Below are 21,922 nucleotides of genomic sequence, written 5' to 3' on the forward strand. Positions count from 1 at the left end.
TTAATGGCATCTGCAAACCTGGAAGGAAACTCAAATCACAGCTTATGCAGGTCAAAGATGACCTGGGACTCAGGCTGGTTGGCTTTTACAGGATTCCCTGTGAATGCGGAGCAGTGTTATATGGGCCAGACTAGGTGCACAGTAGAAATCTGCATCAAGGAGCACAGGTGGTGTACCCTTTTGGGTTACCTGGAGAAATTGGTAGTAGCAGAACATTGCATTCCCAGTGGCCATGGGATTGATTCTGGCAGCACAAAACTGCTGTGCCACACCAATAGCTTTTGCGACCACCTGGTAAAGAAAGCCATTGAAATAAAACTAGAGGAAAAGAATTTTAACAAAGACAAAGGCCTTGCTGTAAGTAAGAACTAGAATCCAATTGTAAATAAGGTGGGAGACCGGAAACCTGGTTGGATGAGGTCTAACCAATCAGGAGGGACAGACTTTGGGGGTATAAATACCACATGCCCAGGCATCATCTCTATTGAAATTGGCAAAATCTGTCATCGAAACATTGGTTATAAGCCAGAGAAGAGTTTATTCATGAATTGTTGAAGGTCAACATTATACAAACGTTGGAAGCACTGAACAGGTTACAGTGTCATTGAAACTTTTAAGTTATTACCTTTCATCAGAAATGGCCTTTTCTGGTGGAAATTAGAAAAACTGGTCACCTAAAGTTGTTGAATTTAGGTTATAAGACCATATGACGTAGCAAATTAGTCCATTCAGCCCATGAGTCTGTTCTGCTATTCCATCATGGTTGATCCCGGATCCCACTCAATCCCATACACCTGCCTTCTCGCCATATCCTTTGATGCCCTGACTGATCAGGAAACGATCAACTTCCTTAAATATATGCACGGACTTTGCCTCCACTGCAGTCTGTGGCAGAGCATTCCACAGATTTACTACTCTGGCTTAAAAAATTTCCTCCTTACTTCTGTTCTAAAGGGTCAGCCCTCAATTCTGAGGCTCCGCCCTCTCGCTCTGAATGCCACCCCCCGCACAGGAAACATCCTCTCCGCATCCACGCTATCTGGTCCTTTCAACATTTGGTAGGTTTCAGTGAGATCCCCGCATTCTTCTAAATTTAATGTTCATTCAACTGTTATGGCATTCAAAGTTTGAAGATAAGTTTTGAGCTTGTATTGACTTTGTTAGAGGAGTGCAAGAGGCTAAAAGGTAGTGGTCCAAATGGGACTCAAATGGGGAATTAAAGGTACAAGCAACTGGGCTCTTTACCTGATGCATTGAATTGCGAAATTCCTCAGTGTTAACCCAGTCTGCATTTCTTCTCCATTGTTGAAACAATGGGAAGCATAATTAAATTGCTGCTGTACTTGAAAGGAAGTACTTGAGCTACTGATAAAAGGGGACAAGGTGAACGGACAGGTTAAATGGTGAAAGGGGATAAATATTCTATACTTATGTTTTATTTCTTCAAAACATTAAACTAATTCAATGGAGGACATGGGAGTCTGAAATGTGAGTCTTAACTTCGTGTTTACTTTAACTGAGGTGCGCAAGTATCACGTGGTGTCATAATGTGTAATTCATGTATTTTTACATAGATCTGTAATGAATTATAAGTAACAAATAATGCTTAAGCAATTTATTTATGATATAACTCTACTATTTCTATAACTATTTTGAAGTTCCCATTGCAAGACATTAAATACATTTTTAATTTCTGCTGGTCTAACATAGTAAGCCATCCCAGAAAGAGCAGTGAGATAAGTAACCAGGTCAAATGCATCATGTTTTCAGAACACTGGAAAAATCTCCCTTTTGATTTTGACAGGATTTTTGTGTGTACCAGAAAAGGCAGACAATGGGAAGGTCTAACTCTGAGTGTACAATTTCACCTCAGAGCTACCCTGCAAATCAATATAGAGAACAGGTTTGAATTTCTAAAGTTAAAGTGGACTTCGAACCTATGACCTTTGGCTTGTGCAAAAATTCTTTCCCATTGAACCACGTGTTTCTTGTGTTTTCTTAGTATCCCCTGCATTTGCTTGATAATGAAATTATCTAATGTGCATATGGCTGAATGAATCTGTTCTGCTAAATGATCTGTTCCTGTTGCAGGTGCTCAATGACTACCAGTGATGGGAGTAAGCTGGTTGATCTCTGTCCCCATGTCAGTGACTCGGTGAGTTTGTGGATGGAAGTATTAATCGTTGTTCCTTCACCCGAATATGTTTGTCTACTTTACTGAGTTTCGTCCTCGAGCTAAGTGAATGTTGACATGGTCTAAATGGCCTTTTTGAGTGTTTTATCGTCAGTGTGATTGTGTTTATAGAGTATATTGTAGAACAGTACACCACAAGAGCAAGCCAATCCACCCATGATGCCGATTTAAACTGCGCACCTGTGTACACTGCAAAGTCTAGTATTTTGCCCTTTCCTTCAGCTCTAGGTATCAGTTTCCTCTTTGGTCTTTACACTCCAATGACATTTCATGGTACCTTTTAACTCTCCTGGACTCCTTTCCAGCTAATATCAGCTTCCTAAACCTTGAGTCATCCTTTTGTAACCTCTCATCATCCAAGATTCCTAAACCTCACTATCCTCCTTTCTCACTGGAACATGTTGATCCATGTTGGCCTTGAAATGTTATTAGAGAAATTGAGTTCTGACAACTGTTCCCAAACTATTCTCCCCAGCTCCTGACAAATACTATTGTAATTAGCTTTTCTCCAATTTAGTACTTTCCCCAAAGTTCAGTCTTCTATTGTTAACTGTTAAAAGGCTCTCCCACTGAATCAGTGGTCACCTGCTGGGCTCATTTTCCAATGCAAAGGACCAATATGACCTCTTTCCTGGTTAGGTAATCTATATACTGACAAGAAAGCCCTTTGGTTGCACCTGAGAAATGTTGCTCCATCTAACCCCTGACACTGAGTCTGTCAATATTGGGAAATTAAATTCACCCACTACGACCTCTTTTTTTTAAAAAATATAATTTTTATTGAATTTTCAAAATGAATACATGAAAAGATGGTGTCTACCCTCCCCCCTCCCCTTAACCCTCCCCCACCACATATATAGTCCTACCTAAAAAAGAAGAAGAAAAAAAAAGAAGAGCTGCCTGGGTGTTGGAAGGTTTCCACATGCTCCATGGAGTTCAAAATAATTTTGGTATACTTATTCGTTACTTTCCCCAAGGGACCAAGATCTTTATCGGAGCACTTAAATATGCCATCCTATCTTTTGTAAATAAGGGCACCAAATATTCAGAAATGTTACATATTTATCTCTTAAATTATAAGTAATTTTTTCGAGTGGAACAGAACTAGCCATTTCATTATTTCAACGATTCATACTTAAACACGAATCAGATTTCCAAGTAACTGCTATAGTCTTCTTAGCTACTGCCAATGCAATTTTTATAAATTCTTTCTGATATTTATTCAATTTAAGTTTTGGCTTTATCCCTTCAATATCACCTAATAGAAATAATACAGGGTTATGTGGAAGTTGAGTTCCAGTAATTTGTTCCAATAAGACTCTTAAATTTAACCAAAAGGGTTGAATTTTAAAACAAGGCCAAGTAGAATGTAAAAAAGTACCAATTTCTTGATTACACCGAAAGTATTTATCGGATAGATTTGAATTTAATCTATTTATTTTTTGTGGTGTAATATATAATTGGTGTAAAAAATTATATTGTACTAATCTAAGTCGAACATTTATTGTATTTGTCATACTGTCAAGACAAAGTCTTGACAAATTTGTTTCATCAATATTAATATTCAGATCTGTTTCCCATTTTTGTTTTGACTTATGGATTCCTTGTTTAATTGTCTGTTCTTGAATCAAATTATACATACAAGAAATAAATTTTTTAATTTTCCCTTTTTGAATTAAAGTTTCAATTTCATTAGGTTTTGGCAAAAACATTGTTTGACCCAGCTTACCTTTTAAGTAAGCCCTTAATTGAAGGTAACAAAAGAAAGTATTATTTGATATTTTATATTTATCCTTTAATTGTTCAAATGACATCAATATACCTCGTTCATAACAACCTCCTATAAATTTAATCCCTTTTTGGTACCAATTATATAAAAGTTGATTGTCCATTGTAAAAGGAATAAGTCTGTTTTGGAACAAAGGTCTCCTTGCTAATAAAGATTTTTGTATTTCATTATCAACATTTATCTTATTCCATAGATCAATCAAATGTGTTAATATAGGAGATTCTTTCTTTTCCCGTATCCATTTAGATTCCCATTTATATATAAAATCTTCAGGTCTATTTTCTCCTATCTTGTCTAATTCTATTTTAATCCATGCTGGTTTTCGATCATCGAAAAAAGATGCAATAAATCTAAGTTGATTTGCTTTATAATAATTCTTAAAGTTTGGAAGTTGTAACCCTCCTAACTCAAACCCACTACGACCTCTGTGTGGTTTTTGCATCTTTCCTCTGGCTGGTCACCACCTCAGAATGTCCAGTGCCTGCTTAGGAGACATCCTTGATCCTAGCACCAGGGGAGATTTAACACTTTGTGGAGTCTTGCTTGTGGTCACAGAAATGTCTACCTGTAACCCTGAATGGAGTCCCCTGTCACTGTTTTTTGCCTAGTCCTTGACCTACCTTGCTATACAGCAGAGCCATTTGTGCTGCCACTAACGTGACTGCTACTGTCATTTACCCCCACTTGTCCCTTCCTACCCATCCAAACAATATCCAAAGGGTATTCTCATTTGAGGGGGGAACAAATACAGAAAAGTCTTTAAATACCTGCCTGCTGTCCTGGCAGTCACCCATCTCTGTCTGAGCCTTTGGCGTTACCACGCATTAGATGTGACCACGTTTGAAACTCCCATCTATAACACGCTGTACCTCCTGCACTTGGGAGTTAATCAGGATAGCTGGCGCAACTTCATGGAGGTAGACTAATTTGCATTTTTCAGTGGTGAATAATGGTATCAGTGAAGATAGGCTGCATAGACTGTAGTTTGGTCTGAAATATATGAACTAATGCATATTAGGAGGACTAATGAAACCGGGATATAGACGGTGTTAGGGCCCTAGCTGTACTGACCTCACTACATGGACAAGGAAATCTAATATCAGACTACAGGTAGATAAATGGTTAAAAAGACTTACCGGATACTTGTCTTCATTATCAGTAGTATGGAGTATCATCATGGGATTACATGTTTTTGTGCAAGGGATGTCCTTCACAAATTTGAGGTATTTTTTTTGAAGTGATGAAGATTGACAAAGGTAGTGGAATGTACAATTCTGATACCTGACTAGGGCATGATAGTTCAGAGGAGATGGGCAAGGCAAGTGCCTGGAACACTCTGCCTGTGGAGCTTGTACCTACAAGAGGCATTTAAGTGGCACGTGAACAGGCAGTGGAATAAAGGGTTACGGACCATGTGAGACAGTTGGATTAATTAACATTGATGTCATGGTCAGTGAGATGGAGTTTGAAGCACCTGTTCCTGCACTATACTACTTCACTGCAGTGTTGTATTTTATCCTGCCCGTGAATGTGAAGAAAATGGTGGTTTAAGGACAGAAGAACATAGAAGCAGGCAGTGACCATTTGGTTTTGTCATTCATCAATATCATGGCTGTTCCCCAATGTCATTTTCCAGCCCTATTGTGGTGTTCCTTTAATATCCAGATATCCCTTTAATATCCAGATATCCCAATACTGAATATCTTGCTGGCAAATGTGCAGTCTCTGATGAATAAAATCAATGATTTCAGAGCTAGGGTTCTGAATCAGAGGGACATTAGGACTGTGTGTGTCCTTTGTTTCACGAAATCCTAGATATCCCCCAGACCCGGAATATCTAGCAGTTAAGTGCTGTCCTTTTTACCTACCGCAGGAGTTCTTTGGGATCATTTCACCTCAGACCCGTCTCAGTCAGGCTTTGGATGATCTGACCAATGGGATCAACATGCACAAAACAGCGCATCCTAATGCCTTCATCATCGTTTTGGGAGATTTTAACCAAGCTAGTCTGAAAAAAATCACTAAGCAATTACCATCAACAGATCACTTGCAATACTAGAGGAAACAACACACTGGACCATTGCTACATTGCCATCAAGAATGCCTACCATGTTATTCCATGCCCTTACTTTGGGAAGTCTGATCACCTGGCTGTACTTCTACTCCCTGAGTATAAGCAGAGACTGAAGATTGCAGCACCAGTAGTGAGGATCAAGAAGGTATGGACAAGGAAAGCACAGGAGCGCCTACAGAACTGCTTTGCATCGGGGGACTGGACGGTATTCAAGGATTTATCTTCGAACCTGTATGAGTATGCTGCAGTTGTTACCGACTTCATTAAAACCTGTGTGGATGAGTGTGTGCCTACATAGACTTACTATACATTCCCAAACCAAAAGCCGTGGATGAACCAGGAGGTACATCGTCAGCTGAAGGTTAGATCTGTGGCATTCAAGTCTAGCGACCCAGGTGTGTGCCAGAAAACCAGGTATGATTTGCGGAGGGCTATTTCAAGGGTGAAGAGATAATTTCCAATGAGGCAACATCGTATGTATGACAAGTCTGCCAGGGTTTGCAAGACATGGCTTCCTACAAAGTGAAACCTAATATCATGAATGGCAGCGATGCTTCACTACTAGATGTATTCAGTGTCTTCTATGCCCGCTTTGAAAGGGAGAATATAACTACAGCTGTGAAGATCCCTGCTGCACTTAATGACCCTATGATCTCTGTCTCAGAGGCCGATGTTAGGCTGTCTTTAAAGAGAGTGAACCCTCAAACCTTCACAAGGTGGAAGGTCCTGATGGAGTACCTGGTAAGGCTCTGAAAACCTGTGCCAACCAACTGGCAGGAGTATTCAAGGACATTTTCAACCTCACTGCTACGGGCGGAAGCTCCCACTTGCTTCAAAAAGGCAACAATTATACCAGTGCCTAAGAAGAATAATGTGAGCTGTCTTAATGACTATCGCCTGGTAGCACTCACATCTACAGTGATGAAATGCTATGAGAAATTGTTCATGACTAGACTGAACTACTGCCTCAGCAAGGACTTGGACCCATTGCAATTTGCGTATCACTACAATAGGTCAACGGCAGGTGCAATCTCAATGGCTCTTCACATGGCTTTAGACCACCTGGACAACACAAACACCTACGTCAGGATGCTGTTTATCGACTATAGCTCAGCATTTAATACCATCACTCCCACTATCCTGATTGAGAAGCTGCAGAACCTGGCCCTCTGTATCTCCCTCTGCAATTGGATCCTTGACTTCCTAACCGGAAGACCGCAATCTGTGCGGATTGGTGATAACATCTCTTCACTGACGATTGACACTTTTGCACCTCGGGTGTGTGCTTAGCCCAGCTGTACTCTCCACCCATGACTGTGTGGCTAGGATTAGCTCAAATACCATCTATAAATTTGCTGATGATATAACCATTGTTGGTAGAATCTCAGCTGGTGATGAGAAGGCGTACAGGACCGAGATATGCTAAACTAGGAGCGGTGTCGCAGCAACAACCTGACATTCAACGTCAGTAAGACGAAAGAGCTGATTGTGGACTTCAGGAAGGGTAAGACGAAGGAACACATACCAATCCTCATAGAGGGATTACAAGTGGAGAGAGTGAGCAGTTTCAAGTTCCTGGGTGTCAAGATCTCTGGGGATCTAACCTGGTCCCAACATATCACTGCAAGTATAATAAAGGCAAGACAGCTGCTATACTTCATTAGGAGTTTGAAGAATTTGGTATGTCAACAAATACACTCAAACTTCCATAAATGTACCATGGAGAGTATTCTGACGGGCTGCATCACTGTCTGGTATGGGGAGGCTACTGCACCGGACCAAAAGAAGATGCAGAGGGTTGTATATTTAGTCGGCTCCATCTTGGGTACTAGTCTACAAAGTACCTAGGACATCTTCAAGGAGTAGTGTTTCAGAAAGACAGCGTCCATTTTTAAGGACCTCCAGCATACAGGGTATGCCCTTTTCTCACTGTTACCATAAGACCATAAGGTATAGGAGCAAAAGTAGGCCATTCAGCCCATCGAGTCTTCTCTACCATTCGGTCATGGGCTGATCCAATTTTTCCAGTCATCCCTGCTCCCCTGCCTGCTCCCCATAACCTTTGATGTCCTGGCTAATCAAGAACCTATCTATATCTGCTTTAAATGCACCCAATGACTTGGCCTCCACAGCCGCTCATGGCAACAAATTTCACAGATTTACCACCCTCTGATGAAAGTAATTTCTCCACATCTCTGTTCTAAATGGATGTCCTTCAATCCTTAAGTCGTGCCCTATTGTCCTTGACTTCCCTACCATGGGAAATAATTTTGCCATATCTAATCTGTTCAGGCCTTTTAACATTTGGAACATTTCTATGAGATCTCCCCCTCAGTCTCCTGAACTCCAGGGAATACAGCCCAAGAGCTGCCAGACGTTCCTCATACGGTAACCCTTTTATTCCTGGAATCATTCTCGTGAATCTTCTCTGAACTGTCTCCAATGTCAGTATACCTTTCTAAAATAAGGAGCCCAAAACTGCACACAGTACTCCAGGTGTGGTCTCATAAGTGCCTTAGAGCCTCAAAATCACATCCCTGCTCTTATATTTTGTATCTTTAGAACTGAATGCCAACATTGCATTTGCCTTCTGCACCACTGACTCAACCTGGAGGTAACCTTCAGGGTATCCTGCACAAGGACTCCCAAGTCCCTTTGCCTCTCTGCATTTTGAATTCTCTCCCTATCTAAATAATAATCTGCCCGTTTATTTCTCCCACCAAAGTGCATAACCATACACTTTCCAATATTGTATTTCATTTGCCACTTATTTGCCCATTCCCTTAAATTACCTAAGTGACTCTGCAGGCTCTGTTTCCTCAACACTACCTGCTCCTCCACCTATCTTTGTATCATGGGCAAAATTAGCCACAAATCCATTTATCCCGTAGTCCACATCATTGACGTACATCGTAAAAAAACAGTGGTCCCAAAACCAGCCCCTGTGGAACTCCACTGGTAACCAGCAGCCAGCCAGAATAGGATCCCTTCATTCCCACTCTCTGTTTTCTGGTGATCAGCCAATGCTCCACCCATGTTAGTAACTTCCCTGTAATTCCACGGGCTCTTATCTTGCTAAGCAGCCTCATGTGCAGCACCTTGTCAACGGCCTTCTGAAAATCCAAGTACACCATGTCTACTGCATCTCCTTTGTCTTCCCTGCTTGTAATTTCCTCATAAAATAGCAGTAGGTTAGTCAGGCATAATTTTCCTATCGGGAAACCATGCGGCTTTGGCCTATCTAGTCACGTACCTGCAGGTATTCTAATCTCAATCTTAACAATGGATTCCAACTACTGATGTCAGGCTATAGTTTTCTTTTTGCTGCCTCCCACCCTTCTTAAATAGTGGAGTAACATTTGCAATTTTCTAGTCATCCAGTACAATGCCAGAATCTCTCGACTCTTGAAACATCATTGTTCATGCCTGCGCGCGTCCTTCAGAACCTAAGGGTGCATTCAGGTCCAGAAGATTTATCTATCCTCAGACTATTAAGCTTCCTGAGCACCTCAGTCATAATTTTCACTGCACATACTTCACTTCCCTAACACTCTTGAATGTCCAGTATGCTACAGGTATCTTCCACTGTGAAGACTGATGCACAATATGCATTCAGTCCCTCTGCTATCTCTGCATCTCATTACAATATCTCCAGTGTCATTTTCTATTGGTCCTACATCTACCTTCAATTCTCTTTTACTCTTTATATACGTAAAAATACTTTTAGTATCTTCTTTGATATTAGTTTCCTTCTGCATGTTTTTAAAAGCTTCCCAATCCTCTATCTTCCCACTAGATTGGCTTCTTTGTATGCCCTCTTTTGCTTTTACTATAGCTCTGACTTCATTTGTCAGTCACGGTAGTGTCCTTCTTCCATTTGAAAATTTCTTCTTATTTGGAATATTTATGTCTTGCATTTCCCTGATTTTTTGTGGAAGCTCCAGCCATTGCTGCTCTGCTGTCCTTCCTGCTAGTGTCCCTTTCCAGTCAACCTTGGCCAGTTCCCCTTTCATGCCATTGTAATTTCCGTTATTCTGCTGAAATACCGACGACACACTGGTATTGAGTTTCTCCTTCTCAAATTTCAAAGTGAACTCGATCATATTGTGATCACTGTTCCCTAAGGGTTCCTTAACCTTAAGCTCTCTTATCATCTCCAGATCATTGCACAACAGCCGATCCCCTAGTGGGCTCAACCACAAGCTGTTCTGAAAAGCCATCCCTTGGATATTCTACAAATTCTCTCTTGAGGTCCAGTACTAGCCTGGTTTTCCCGATCCACTTTCATGTTAAAAATCCCCAATGCTTATCATGACATTGCCCTTCTGACACGCCTTTTCTATCTCCTGCTGTAATTTGTAATCATCATCCCAGCTGCTGTTTGGAGGCCATCAGGTAGGAGGTACAGAAGCCTGAAGGCACACACTCCGCAATTCAGGAACAGCTTCTTCCCCTCTGCCATCCAATTCCTAAATAGACATTGAACCCTTGGACACTACCTTACTTTTTAAATGTATATTATTTCTATTCTTTGCATGATTTTTATTCTATTCAACATACATATACTGTAAGTGATTTACTTACTGATTATTATTATTTTGGTTTTTCTATATTATGTATTGCATTGAACTGCTGCTGCTAAGTAAACAAATTTCACGTCACATGCTGATGATCATAAACCTGATTCTGATTCCTGGTGTGTGTTTTTTTTTACAATGACTGTACCTCCACAGCCCTCTGGGGTAGTGAATTCGAAAATTTTTGTACTGTGTGTATTAAGTTTCTCCCCACTTGGTCCTGCAGCTATAATCAATGTTCTAGACTCTAGCAGGGGCTGCAATTGATCTATTAAACCCTGTTTAAATGAAATTAAGTTTTGATACCATCTTCACGTTGTGGAAAGACTAGATTTACAAGAAGAGGCTGGATAAGTTTCTCTGGAGTGTAGAAGGCTGAGGGGTGACCTTATAGAAGTATATAAAATCATGCAGGACATAGAAGTGAATGGCTTGTCTTTCACAGGGTAGGGGAGTCTAAAACTAGAGGACATACATTTCAGGTAGAAGGGAAAGCTTTGAAAGGAACCTGACACAATGTTTTCCTCATAGGCTGCTGGGTATAGAGTGTAAGCTACTGGGAAACTTGTAGAGTGGGTACAGTTACAATGTTTAAAAGGCATTTGGACAGGTAAAGGAAGAAAAACAGGCCATGTGCAGACAATTAGGCCTAGAACAGGTAGACCTTTGTGACTGAGTTGGCGCTGCAGGGTCTGTTTCATACTGTGTAACTCTGAACTCTAGAGAACGTAGGGATAGATCTTGGGATTAGAGGGGGTGGGATGGGATGGGGTAGGTGGACAGAAGTGATACAGCCTGTGTAGCTTTTCTGTAGCTGGCAGTTTTGGGAGTGATTCTTCTGGAGTTTTGGGGAAGATATTGTATCTAGTGTAGTATGGCTTTGTTTAGATCTAAGCTGGCAACTAATAATGGAGCAATGCTGATACTGGGCAGGTCAAGTACGATGATTTGTTTGAAGAAATAGTAGTTAGGATGTAAAACGAACACCTGTTTAGACCTAAAGTGAGAACAGCTTTCAGTACTTAAACTGTTTATTATAGAAGGATATAATGAGTATTTTTTTAACATTGGATTTTTACTCTGCAGCCAAGGTGTGCTGTACCCTTTGATAGTGATAGACACCTTAGAGAAAACTGTCGGGCTTTGATTAATAACAAGGGAAGCGGTTGATTAGATGGCTGTTACTGGGCTTAGTAAACTGGAGGGCCATTTTCATTGCTGCAGCTTTATAGTGCGGTTTGCCTGTATTCCCTGGTGCAGTCTGTGTGAGAGTGAAAGCATGCAGAAGAGGGGGGAAATGGTTCAGTCAATGAATGAGGAAAGGGCTGTTTGACAAGAATGTGTAAAGGAGACTGGTGTTGAATTTGTAGTTTCCCTGAGTAATTCTGGCACTAGAATCAGGACTTCAGGGAAGCAGGTCCTTTAGCCCAGCTCCTCTATGCCAACCAGTTTCATGAGATTCTGCAGATGTTGGCTCAACACAGTGCTAGAGGAACTCAACAGGCCTGGAAGGCTGAAAAATTACAAAGGAAATTATAGGCCAGTTAGCCTGACTTCAGTGGTTGGGAAGATGTTGGAGTCGATTAAGTATGGGGTTTCAGAGTACCTGGAGGCGCATAAGAAAGCAGGCTAAAATCAGCATGGTTTCCTTGAGCTGAAATCTTGCCTATTAAATCTGTTGGGATCCTTTGAGGAAATAACAGACAGGGTGGACAAAGGATAGTCAGTGGATGTTTATTTGGATTTTTAGAAAGGCCTTTGACAAGGTGCCACACATGAGCAACACACATCAAAGTTGCTGGTGAACGCAGCAGGCCAGGCAGCATCTCTAGGAAAAGGTACAGTTGACGTTTCGGGCCGTGACCCTTCGTCCTGATAGAATATAGTGCAAGGAAGTGTATGGTCATAGAGTACAGCACAGGAGCAGGCCATTTGGCCCACAATGCTGTGCCAAACCAGCTAAATAGCAAATCAAAAACACCCAAACACTAATTACTTCTACCTACACCATATTCATATCCCTCCATCTTCCTTACATCCATATGCCTATACAAACATCTCTTAAAAGCCTCTAATGCATTTGCCTCTACCACCATACCAGACAGTGCATTCCAGGCATCCATGACTGAGTAAATAAAACTTGCCCCTCACATTCCCCTTGAACCTACCCATTCTTACCTATGATGTTTATTCCTGAGGACTCTTATCTATTGCATCACTTGCTTCTGAGTGTGTTAATATATGGCTGGATTTGTCAATAAATAGATGTAACTTAAGCCAACTTAATTATTTTCTCTAGAGAAAGGTTTGTGAAAATCTGCATCGTGAATATTATTTTTGAAGACTTGCTTGATTCATTCTTTATATTCTGCACTGAGCTGATTCGAGTTTTCACATACTGAGTTTGTGTACTTGAAAGGGTCAATGTTAATTACATTCATCGATACCTTTCTGTTTATAGGGGCAATTCTTTGATGAATCCTATGGGTTTTATCCAGGACAGATGTTGTTCGGAGCAGCTAAAGTTTTCTCCAATGTGCAATGGTTATCTGGTGTCCGACCTGTATTGAGCAAAAAGAGCAAGTTTAAAGCAGTTGTTGAAGAAGTAAGTTTTTCTGCTAAGTACAAAGAATGTGTTTCAGTAGAAGGTATTGTCATCTGGGTATTGGGTGATTTTATGGGAATTAAATAGATTTTTGTATTTGTGGGTTGACTGTTTCTCAGTTTGAACATAGAACATGGAATACAGGTCCTTTGGCCCACGATGTTTTGCCAACCTTTACTCTGAGATCAGTCCAACCTTCACATTCTGCATAGCCCTCCCAATGAATTCAAGGAGAAACACGAGAAATGTTTAAAAGATATTCTATAAACTGTCAGAGTAGTAATCAGCATTTCAAGATGAGCTAATATTTTTACAGTTTAAACTGTGTAACCCTGATTAGAACATACATGAGCATTACGTGGAAGAGCATTGGAACAGACTCTTTGGCTGATGAGGTCTGTGCCAGACACAATACCAAATTAAACTAAATGTCTTCTGCTTGCATGTAATCTGTAGCCTTCTATACCCTGATATTCATGTATCTATCCAAAAGTCTCCTAAATGGCACCATTGTATGTTTTCACCAGTGCACTGCCAACCTATTCCAGATGTGCATCATTGTACATACAAAATTATATTTCCTTATTATACTGAGAAATGGTAAATCTTGCCTACTGTTCATGGTACATTGAGGTTGAGCAAGTTAAATCAATAACAGTGCAGAATAAGATCATAAGATGTAGGAGCAGAAGTAGGCCTCTTGACCCATCAAGTCTTCTCTGCCATTCCATGGTTGATTTATTATCCCTCTCAAACCCATTTTCCTGCCTTCTCCCTGTAACCTTTGTCATCCTGACTAACCAAGAACCTATCAACCTCTGCTTTAAATATACTTAATAATTTGGCCTTATGGCAATGAATTCCACAGATTCATCACCCTCTGGGTAAAGAAATTTCTTATCAACTCTATGCTTCATAAACCACTGGCTTGGTGTGTAGGTCTTAACAACAATGTGAAGACTGGGGAGGATGCAGAAATTATTTACAAAAATGATTCTATGGCGGAGGGCCTTCAGGTGCGCACATGAATTGGAGGGCTGTGATGCCCCTCGTATAGGAAGATGCTTAAAATTGTGAAGGGTTTTAGCACTGGAAAGAAATATAATTTTAATAATGTTGGTATCAGAGAGGATCTGGAAAGTATGGATTGGGATAGATTGTTTTCTGGCAAGTGTGTACTTGGTAAATGGGAGGCCTTTAAACGTGAAATTTTGTGAATATGGAGTTTATTTGTTCCTGTCAGAATAGAAGGCATGGATAACAGATTATGGAACAATTGGTTATAGAGATATTGAGGTGCTGGTTAAGAAAGTGTAGGTCCATAGTGGGTATAGGCAGGCATGAACAAATGAGATACCTGAGCAGTATAAGAAATAAAAAAAGAACACGCTTCTGTAGATATATTAAGACAAAAGGATGGCGAGGTATGAAATGGGTCCTCTGGAAGATCAGTGTTAATCTATGCATGGAGCTGAAACAGATGGCAATTTTATTAGATTTTTAAAAAAAATCTGTATTTACTCAAGACACAGTGTATAGATATGAGGCATGCAGCAGTGAGGTCATGAACCCTATACAGAATAAGGAGGAGGTGCTTGCTGTCTTGAGGTAAGTTAGGGTGGATGAATTCCCAGGGTTTGACAGTGTTCCATCAGACCCTGTGGGAAGCTAATGCAGAAATTACAGCAGCTTCAGCAGAGATATTTAAAACATCCTTATCCATGAGTGAGGTGCCAGAGAATTGGAGGATAGTGAGTATTCCATTGTTTAAGAAAAGCTCTAAGAATAAGGCAGAAATAATAGGCCAGTGAGCCTGATGTCAGTAGTGGGTATTCAAAGGGACTGGATATATGTGGATTTGGATAGACAGGGACTGATTAGGGATAGTCAACGTGGCTTTGTGCGTAGTAACTCATGCTTAAACAATCTTATGGAGTTTTTTCGAGGAAATTACCAGGAAGATTAATGAAGGTAAGGCTGTGAATGTTGTCTATGTGGACTTTAGCAAGGCCTTTGACAAGGCCCTGTGTGGTCAAGAAGGTTCAGTCACTTGGCATTCAAGGTGAGTTAGTAAATTGGATTAGATGTTGGCTTAACATAAGTAGCCTGAGAGTGGTTGTAAATGGTTGTCTCCCTGACTGGAGGCCTGGGACTCGTGACGTGCTGCAGGGATCAGTGCTGGCTCTGTTATTTGTTACCTATATCAATGATCTGGATGATAATGTGGGTAACTGGATCATCAAATTTGCAGGTGATGCCAAGATTGGGGATGTAGTGGACTGCGAGTAAGACTATCAAAGCTTGCAGCGGGATCTGGACCAGCTGGAAAAAATAGGCGGAAACATGGCAGATGGAATTTAATGCATATTAGTGTGAGGTGTTGCACTTCGGTAAGACCAGCCAGGGTAGGTTTTGCATGGTATGTGATAGGACACTGAGGAGTGCAGTAGAACTGAGGGATCTGGGATTACAGATCTGTAATTCCTTGAAAGTGACGTCACAGGTAGATTGAATCATAAAGAAAGTTTGTAACACATTGACCTTCATAAATCAATGTATTGAGTGTAGGAGTTGGGATGTTATGTTGAAGTTGTATAAGACGGTGAGCCCTAATTTGAAATATTGTATGCGCTTTTGGTCAGCTACCAACAGGAAAGATGTAAATAAGATTGAAAGAGTACATGGAAAATTTACAAGGATGTTGCTGGAACTTGAGGACCTGAGTTATAGGAAAAGACTGAATAGGTTAGGACTTTATTCCTTGGGAGATTTGACAGAAATCTACAAAATTGAGGGGTATAGAAAGGGTAAATGTAAGCAGGCTTTTTTGACTGAGGTTGGGTGGGACTACAACTAGAGGTCATGGGTTAAAGGTGAATGGAGAATATGAGGGGGAAACGTCTTCACTCAGGGTGGTGAGTGTGTGGAATGAGTTGTGAATGCAAGTGGTGGATGCCAGGTCAATTCCAACATAAGATATTTGGAATTGTACGTGGCAGGGGTATGCAGGGTTATGATCTGGGTGTAGGTCAATAGGACTGGGCAGTTTAATGATTTGGCACAGACTAGTTGGACTGAAGGGTCTGTTTCTGTGCTGTAGTCTTGTGACTCCAACTTATTAACAGTGCAGTAAGTTGAGCCATGATGGTGATTGGCAAATCAACTAAAATAACATTTTCCTTCACTGTACTTTTAAAAAAAAAAGGCTGCTAATTGAAAGAATTGCATTTGTAGGATAGAAGGTAGAGGACAGGACTGTGAAATGAGTTGGACTGCACTTCAGTAGAGTCAGTACAAAAATAACAAATTGCCTTTGTCTGCATTTGAATCCTGTGCATTAGACCCTCTCCCCACACCAGATGGTGATGCAGCCAGTTAGAATGCTCTGCCTGATACATCTGTAGAAATTTGTGAGTGTCTTTGGTGACGTACCAAATTTCGTAATGAAATATCTGATCAAACTGCAGTTAAATGTTTATTGAAATATCTAAGCAATTCATAACCATGGGCCTCTGAATTTTTGTTTTGCTCTTCTGCACTGTGAATGAGGCAGCTTGTCTTTTGTGGACATGGCACCCAGAGCAACATGGACAGATGGTTGGGCACAGTGAAATGCTGCACTGAAAGACCAACCACTCTTTTTCACTTAAGCAATGAAACTTCCATTTTGTAAGTACTGGAGCTACAAAGCAGACGTGCCCATTCTATCCGACATTTACCCTTTGGTTGTAACCTACATTGGTCCATCTTGTCTCACCCCTTAAAAATTAATTCACTGCTTCTTGTGGCAGTGAGCTCCACTTAACCACTTTCTAGTAAAGAGACTCCTGTCGAATTAGCTGTTGAGTTTATTGAGTACTTTTTTTGACCACTGGCTCTAGAATCTGAGTTGTGAAGCTTGTGCAAATGAATCATAATGACCTGAAGTATTTCCTATTTGCAGGTGCAAGTGGTGGAGCTTAGAGTTTCTTGGATCACCAAGAGTTTTTGTCTTGGTGGAAGTGAGAGTGTTTACCCTCCGTCTCCGCTCATTACACAGGAGAACTTGCCCAGGTAGTGCAATCATTTATTCCTTTACATCATTTAAATCTGACGTGCATGAGACGCATGTTAAACAAGCTTGCAAGTCCACCACTGATAACCTTAGCTGTGTTTGTTGACTGCACAAAAACTCTTAATTTTAAATCCTTTGATTTGTCATCCCTCAGCTTTCCTTTCCTCAACAGAGTGGCTTAGTCTCTTGTCCTTTTCTGCAATACTGTTGCGTTCTTGGCACACATGGCTGGATGGCTTATAATAGGAAGGTGAGGCTGGTAGCTCAGAGATGTTTCTAGGAGTGACACAGAAAATAAAAGCTAACTGGATAGTCACAACGTGGGCTTGATGGGCCAAAGAGCCTTTTTTTTGCTGTATTAATTTTTCTAATCCCTGTCAAGAATTACCTCACACTCCTAACTTTAGTTTCCAAGCATATCACAGAATGGTATGGCACAGGCCAACCAAGATTCTATTAGTCCCATTTGCCTGTAATTTGGCCCATATCCTTTGGTCTTTCCCATCAAATCTAGTCCCATTTCCTTGCATTGGTCCTATATCCCTTGGACCATAAGACATAAGACACAGGCCATTTCTTTAGCCAGAGGGTGGAAATTAGGCCATTTGGCCCATTGAGTCTTCTTCACCATTCAATTTTGGCTGATCCTTCTCCTTCCCCCCCACCCCCCCCCAACACCATTCCCCAGCCTTCTCCCTGTAAAATTAGGTGCCGTGTCCAATCAAGAACCCATCAATCTCTGCCTTAAATACACCCAAAGACCTGGCCTCCATAGCTGTCTGTGGTCACATGTTCCACAAATTCACCACCCTCTGGTTAAAGAAATTTCTCTGCTTCTATGTTTTAATTGGGCACCCCTCTATCCTGAGGCTGTACCCTCTTGTCCTAGACTCCCCCACCATGGAAAACATTCTTTCCAAGTCTACGCTGTCTAGGCCTTCCAGCATTTGAAAGGTTTCAGTGAGAATCCCGCCCCCCCGCCCCCCTGCCATCCTTCTAAATTCCAGCGAGTACAGACCCAGAGACATCAAACATTCCTCATGTGATAATCCTTTTATTCCCCGAAACATCCTTGTGAGCCTCCTCTGGAACCTCTCCAAATCCAGTACGTCTTTTCTGAGATAAGGAGCTCCAAACTTCACAATACTCAAGGCGAGGTCTCACCAGTGTTCTGTAAAGCCTCAGCATGACATCCCTGCTCTTATATTCAAGACCTCTTGAGATGAATGCTAACATTACATTTGCCGTCCTCACCACTGACTCAACCTGCAAATTAACCTTTAGGGTGTTCTGCACAAGGGTGGGGTGTTCTCCCCATTTAGAAAATAGTCTGCACATTTATTTCTGCTACCAAAGTGCATGACACGCATTTTCCAACATTGTATTTATTGAATTTGCCTTTTCCTTGAATTTTCTCCCTATCTAAGTCCTTCTGCAGCCTATCTGTTTCTTCAACACTATCTGCCCCTCTACCAATCTTCATATCATCTGCAAACTTGGCAACAAAGCCATTTATTCCATCATCTAAATCATTGATATATAGCATAAAAAGAAGCGGTCCCAACACTAACCCCTGTGAACACCTCAAGTCACTGACAGCTAACCAGAAAAAGATCCTTTTATTCTCACTCGCCGCCTCCTACCAATTGGCCAATGTTAATTTTCCTATAATACCATGGGCTCTTAAATTGGTAAGCAGCCTCATGTGGCACCTTGCCAAAGCAGCCTTCTGAAAGTCCAAATATGCAACATTCACTGCATCCCCTTCATCTATCCTACTTGTAATCTCCTCAAAGAATTCCTACAGATTCGTCAGGCAAGATTTTCCCTTAAGGAAGCCATGCTGACTTTGTCCTGTGTCACCAAGTACTCCATAACCTCAGTATTAACAATTGACTCCCATCTTCCCATCCACTGTGGTCAGGCTAACTGGTCTATAATTTCCTTTCTGCTGCCTTCCTCCTTAAAGAGTGGAGTAACATTTGCTATTTTTCAGTCCTGTAGCACCTTGCCAGAGTCCAATGATTTTTGAAAGATCATTGTTAATGTTTCCACAATCTCTACCGCAACTTCTTTCGGAACCCTAGGGTGCAGTTCATCTGGTCCGGGAGACAAATGTACCCTTGGGTCTTGCAGCTCTTTGAGCACTTTCTCCCTTGTAATAGTAACTGCACTCAATTCTCTTCCTTCACACACTACAACATCTGGCACACTGCTAGTGTCTTCCACAGTAAAAAGACTGCAAAATACTCATTTAGTTCATCTGCTATTTCCTTGTACCCTGTTATTATTTCTCTGGCCTCCTTTTCTAGCGGTCCTATATCCACTCTCATTTCTCTTTTATTATTTTACATGCTTGAAAAAATTTTTACTATCCACTTTGATATTGTTTGTGAGCTTGCTTTCGTTTTTCATCTTTTCCCTTATGATTTGTTTAGTTGCTCTCTGTAGGCTTTTAAAAGCTTCCTAATTCTCTATCTTCCTCTATTTTTGATTTGTTGTATGCCCCCTCTGTTGTTTTTACATCAGCTTTGACTTTCCTGGTCAGCCACGGTTGTACTATTTTGCCATTTGAGTATTTCTTCTGGTTTGGAATACATCTTTCCTGCACCTTTCTCATTTTTTTTTTAGCCCAGAAACTCTCGCCATTGCTGCTTTGCTGTCATTCCTGCCAGCATCTCCTTCCAATTTACTTTGGCCAACTCCTCTCTCATGCCACTGTAATTTCCTATACTCCACTGAAATACTGCACATCAGACTTTACTTTCTGCGTATCTAATTTTGAGTTGAACTCATATTGTGATCACTGTTACCTAAGAGCTGTTTTACCTTAAGCTCCCTAATCGCCTCTGGTTCATTACATAACAGCCAATCTGGTATAGCTGATCCCCTAGTACGCTCAATTTCCAGACTACTTTAAAAAGCCATCTTGTAGGCATCTCACTCTCTTGAAATCCATTACCAACCTGATTTTCCCAATCAACTTGCATGTTAAAATCTCCCACGACTATCATAACATTGCCCTTTTGACATGCCTTTTCTATTTCCTGTTGTAATCTGTGGTCCACATCCCAGTTACTGTTGGAGGCCCGTATATAACTGCAATCAAGGTCCTTTTACCCTTGCAGTTTCTTAACTCAACCCACAAGGATTCAACATCTTCCGATCCTCTGTCACATCATTCTGCTGATTTGATGCCGTTCTTTACCAGCAGAGCCACACCAACACCCTCTGCCTACTTTCCTATCCCTCCGATACAACATGTAACCTTGGACATTCAACTCTCAACTACAACCATCCGTTGGTCTTTTCTGTCCCTGTACATTCAATTACCAGTTAAATGTTATTAATGTAACTGCTTTAACCATTTCCTCTGACACTTGTTTCATATACTGAACACTTGGAGGAAAAGTTTACAATATTAGTAAATGCCAAAGCATGCAAGCTATTAAGTATATATGTTGTGCTGAATAGAATTTTAAAATTAAACTGCATCACACCAGCAGCCCATGTTGTTGCCCTTTGTTTTAAGTTCAATTGTATTTCTTGTATGTTCTAAACTTGCCCAATTAGTCCATGCAACAAAATCTCTTCCTGAGCTAGTCCCGTTTTCCTGTGTTTAACCCATGTCCCTCTAAACCCTTTTGTATTTTAATTCCACTTCCCATTCCAGTATGTCCATCTATGGCCTCCTCCACTGATGAGGTCACACTTAGGTTGGAGGAACAATACCTTGTATTCGATATGAATAGCATCCAACCTGATGGCATGAACATCGATTTCTCAAACTTCCTGTAATGCCCCCCACCCCCCCCTCACCGTTTCCCATCCCCATTTCTCTCTCTCACCTTATCTCCTTGCCTGCTCATCGCCTCCCTCTAGTTCTCCTCTCGCCTTGTTCTTTCTTCCATGGCCTTTTCTCACTTTCACCAATCAACTTCTCAGCTATTTGCTTCACTCCTCCTCTTCCAGATTTCACCTTTCACCTGGTGTTTCACTCTCTCCTTTCCCCTCTTAAATCTACTCCTCAGCTTTTCTTCTCCAGGCCTGCTGAAGGGTTTCGGCCCAAAATGTTGACTGTATTTTTTTTTCCATAGATGCTGCCTGGCCTGCTGAGTTCCTCCAGCATTTTGTGTGTTTCTCGAATTTCCAGCATCTGCAGATTTTCCCTTGTTTGTGATTTTAAACTCTTCTGGTTTTGTTTTATATATAGACCCCCAATAGTAACAGGGACATCAAGGAGCAGGTAGTGAGGCATATTCTGGAACGGTGCAATTATAGGGCTGTTCTAATGGGAGATTTTAACCTTACTAACATTGACTGGCATCTCCTTAGAGCAAGGGGTTTAGATGGGGTGGAGTTTGTTTGTTAGGTTTGTTAGGTTTCCTGACATAACATGTAGATGAGAGGCTGTACTTGATCTGATATTAAGATATGAACCTGGTCAGGTGTCAGATCTCTTGGTGAGAGAGCATTTTGGAGGTGGTTGTGGCGGACGGAGCGGAGGTGCTCGACGAAGGTGCTCGCCTTCTACAGGACCCTCCCACTAAGCACATCTTTCCCTCTCCACCCCTCTCCGCTTTCCACAGGGATCGTTCCCTCCGTGACTCCCTGGTCCATAGAACATAG

The 21,922-nt window shown here is 41.2% G+C and overlaps 1 protein-coding gene across 2 annotated transcripts in view; it reads left to right on the plus strand.

The window, feature by feature from the left end:
* LOC134341300 ((E3-independent) E2 ubiquitin-conjugating enzyme UBE2O) overlaps positions 1-21,922 on the plus strand; it is a 138,869-nt gene that overhangs the window by 42,152 nt on the left and 74,795 nt on the right. For both annotated transcript variants that reach the window (XM_063039177.1, XM_063039178.1), the window contains exons 5-7: positions 2,092-2,155; positions 13,096-13,239; positions 17,183-17,292. In XM_063039177.1, coding sequence (XP_062895247.1) covers positions 2,092-2,155; positions 13,096-13,239; positions 17,183-17,292 — 318 coding nt within the window. The remainder of the gene's footprint in view (positions 1-2,091; positions 2,156-13,095; positions 13,240-17,182; positions 17,293-21,922) is intronic.

Source organism: Mobula hypostoma (genome assembly GCF_963921235.1).
Source record: "Mobula hypostoma chromosome 22 unlocalized genomic scaffold, sMobHyp1.1 SUPER_22_unloc_1, whole genome shotgun sequence".
Classification (NCBI taxonomy): Eukaryota; Metazoa; Chordata; class Chondrichthyes; order Myliobatiformes; family Myliobatidae; genus Mobula; species Mobula hypostoma.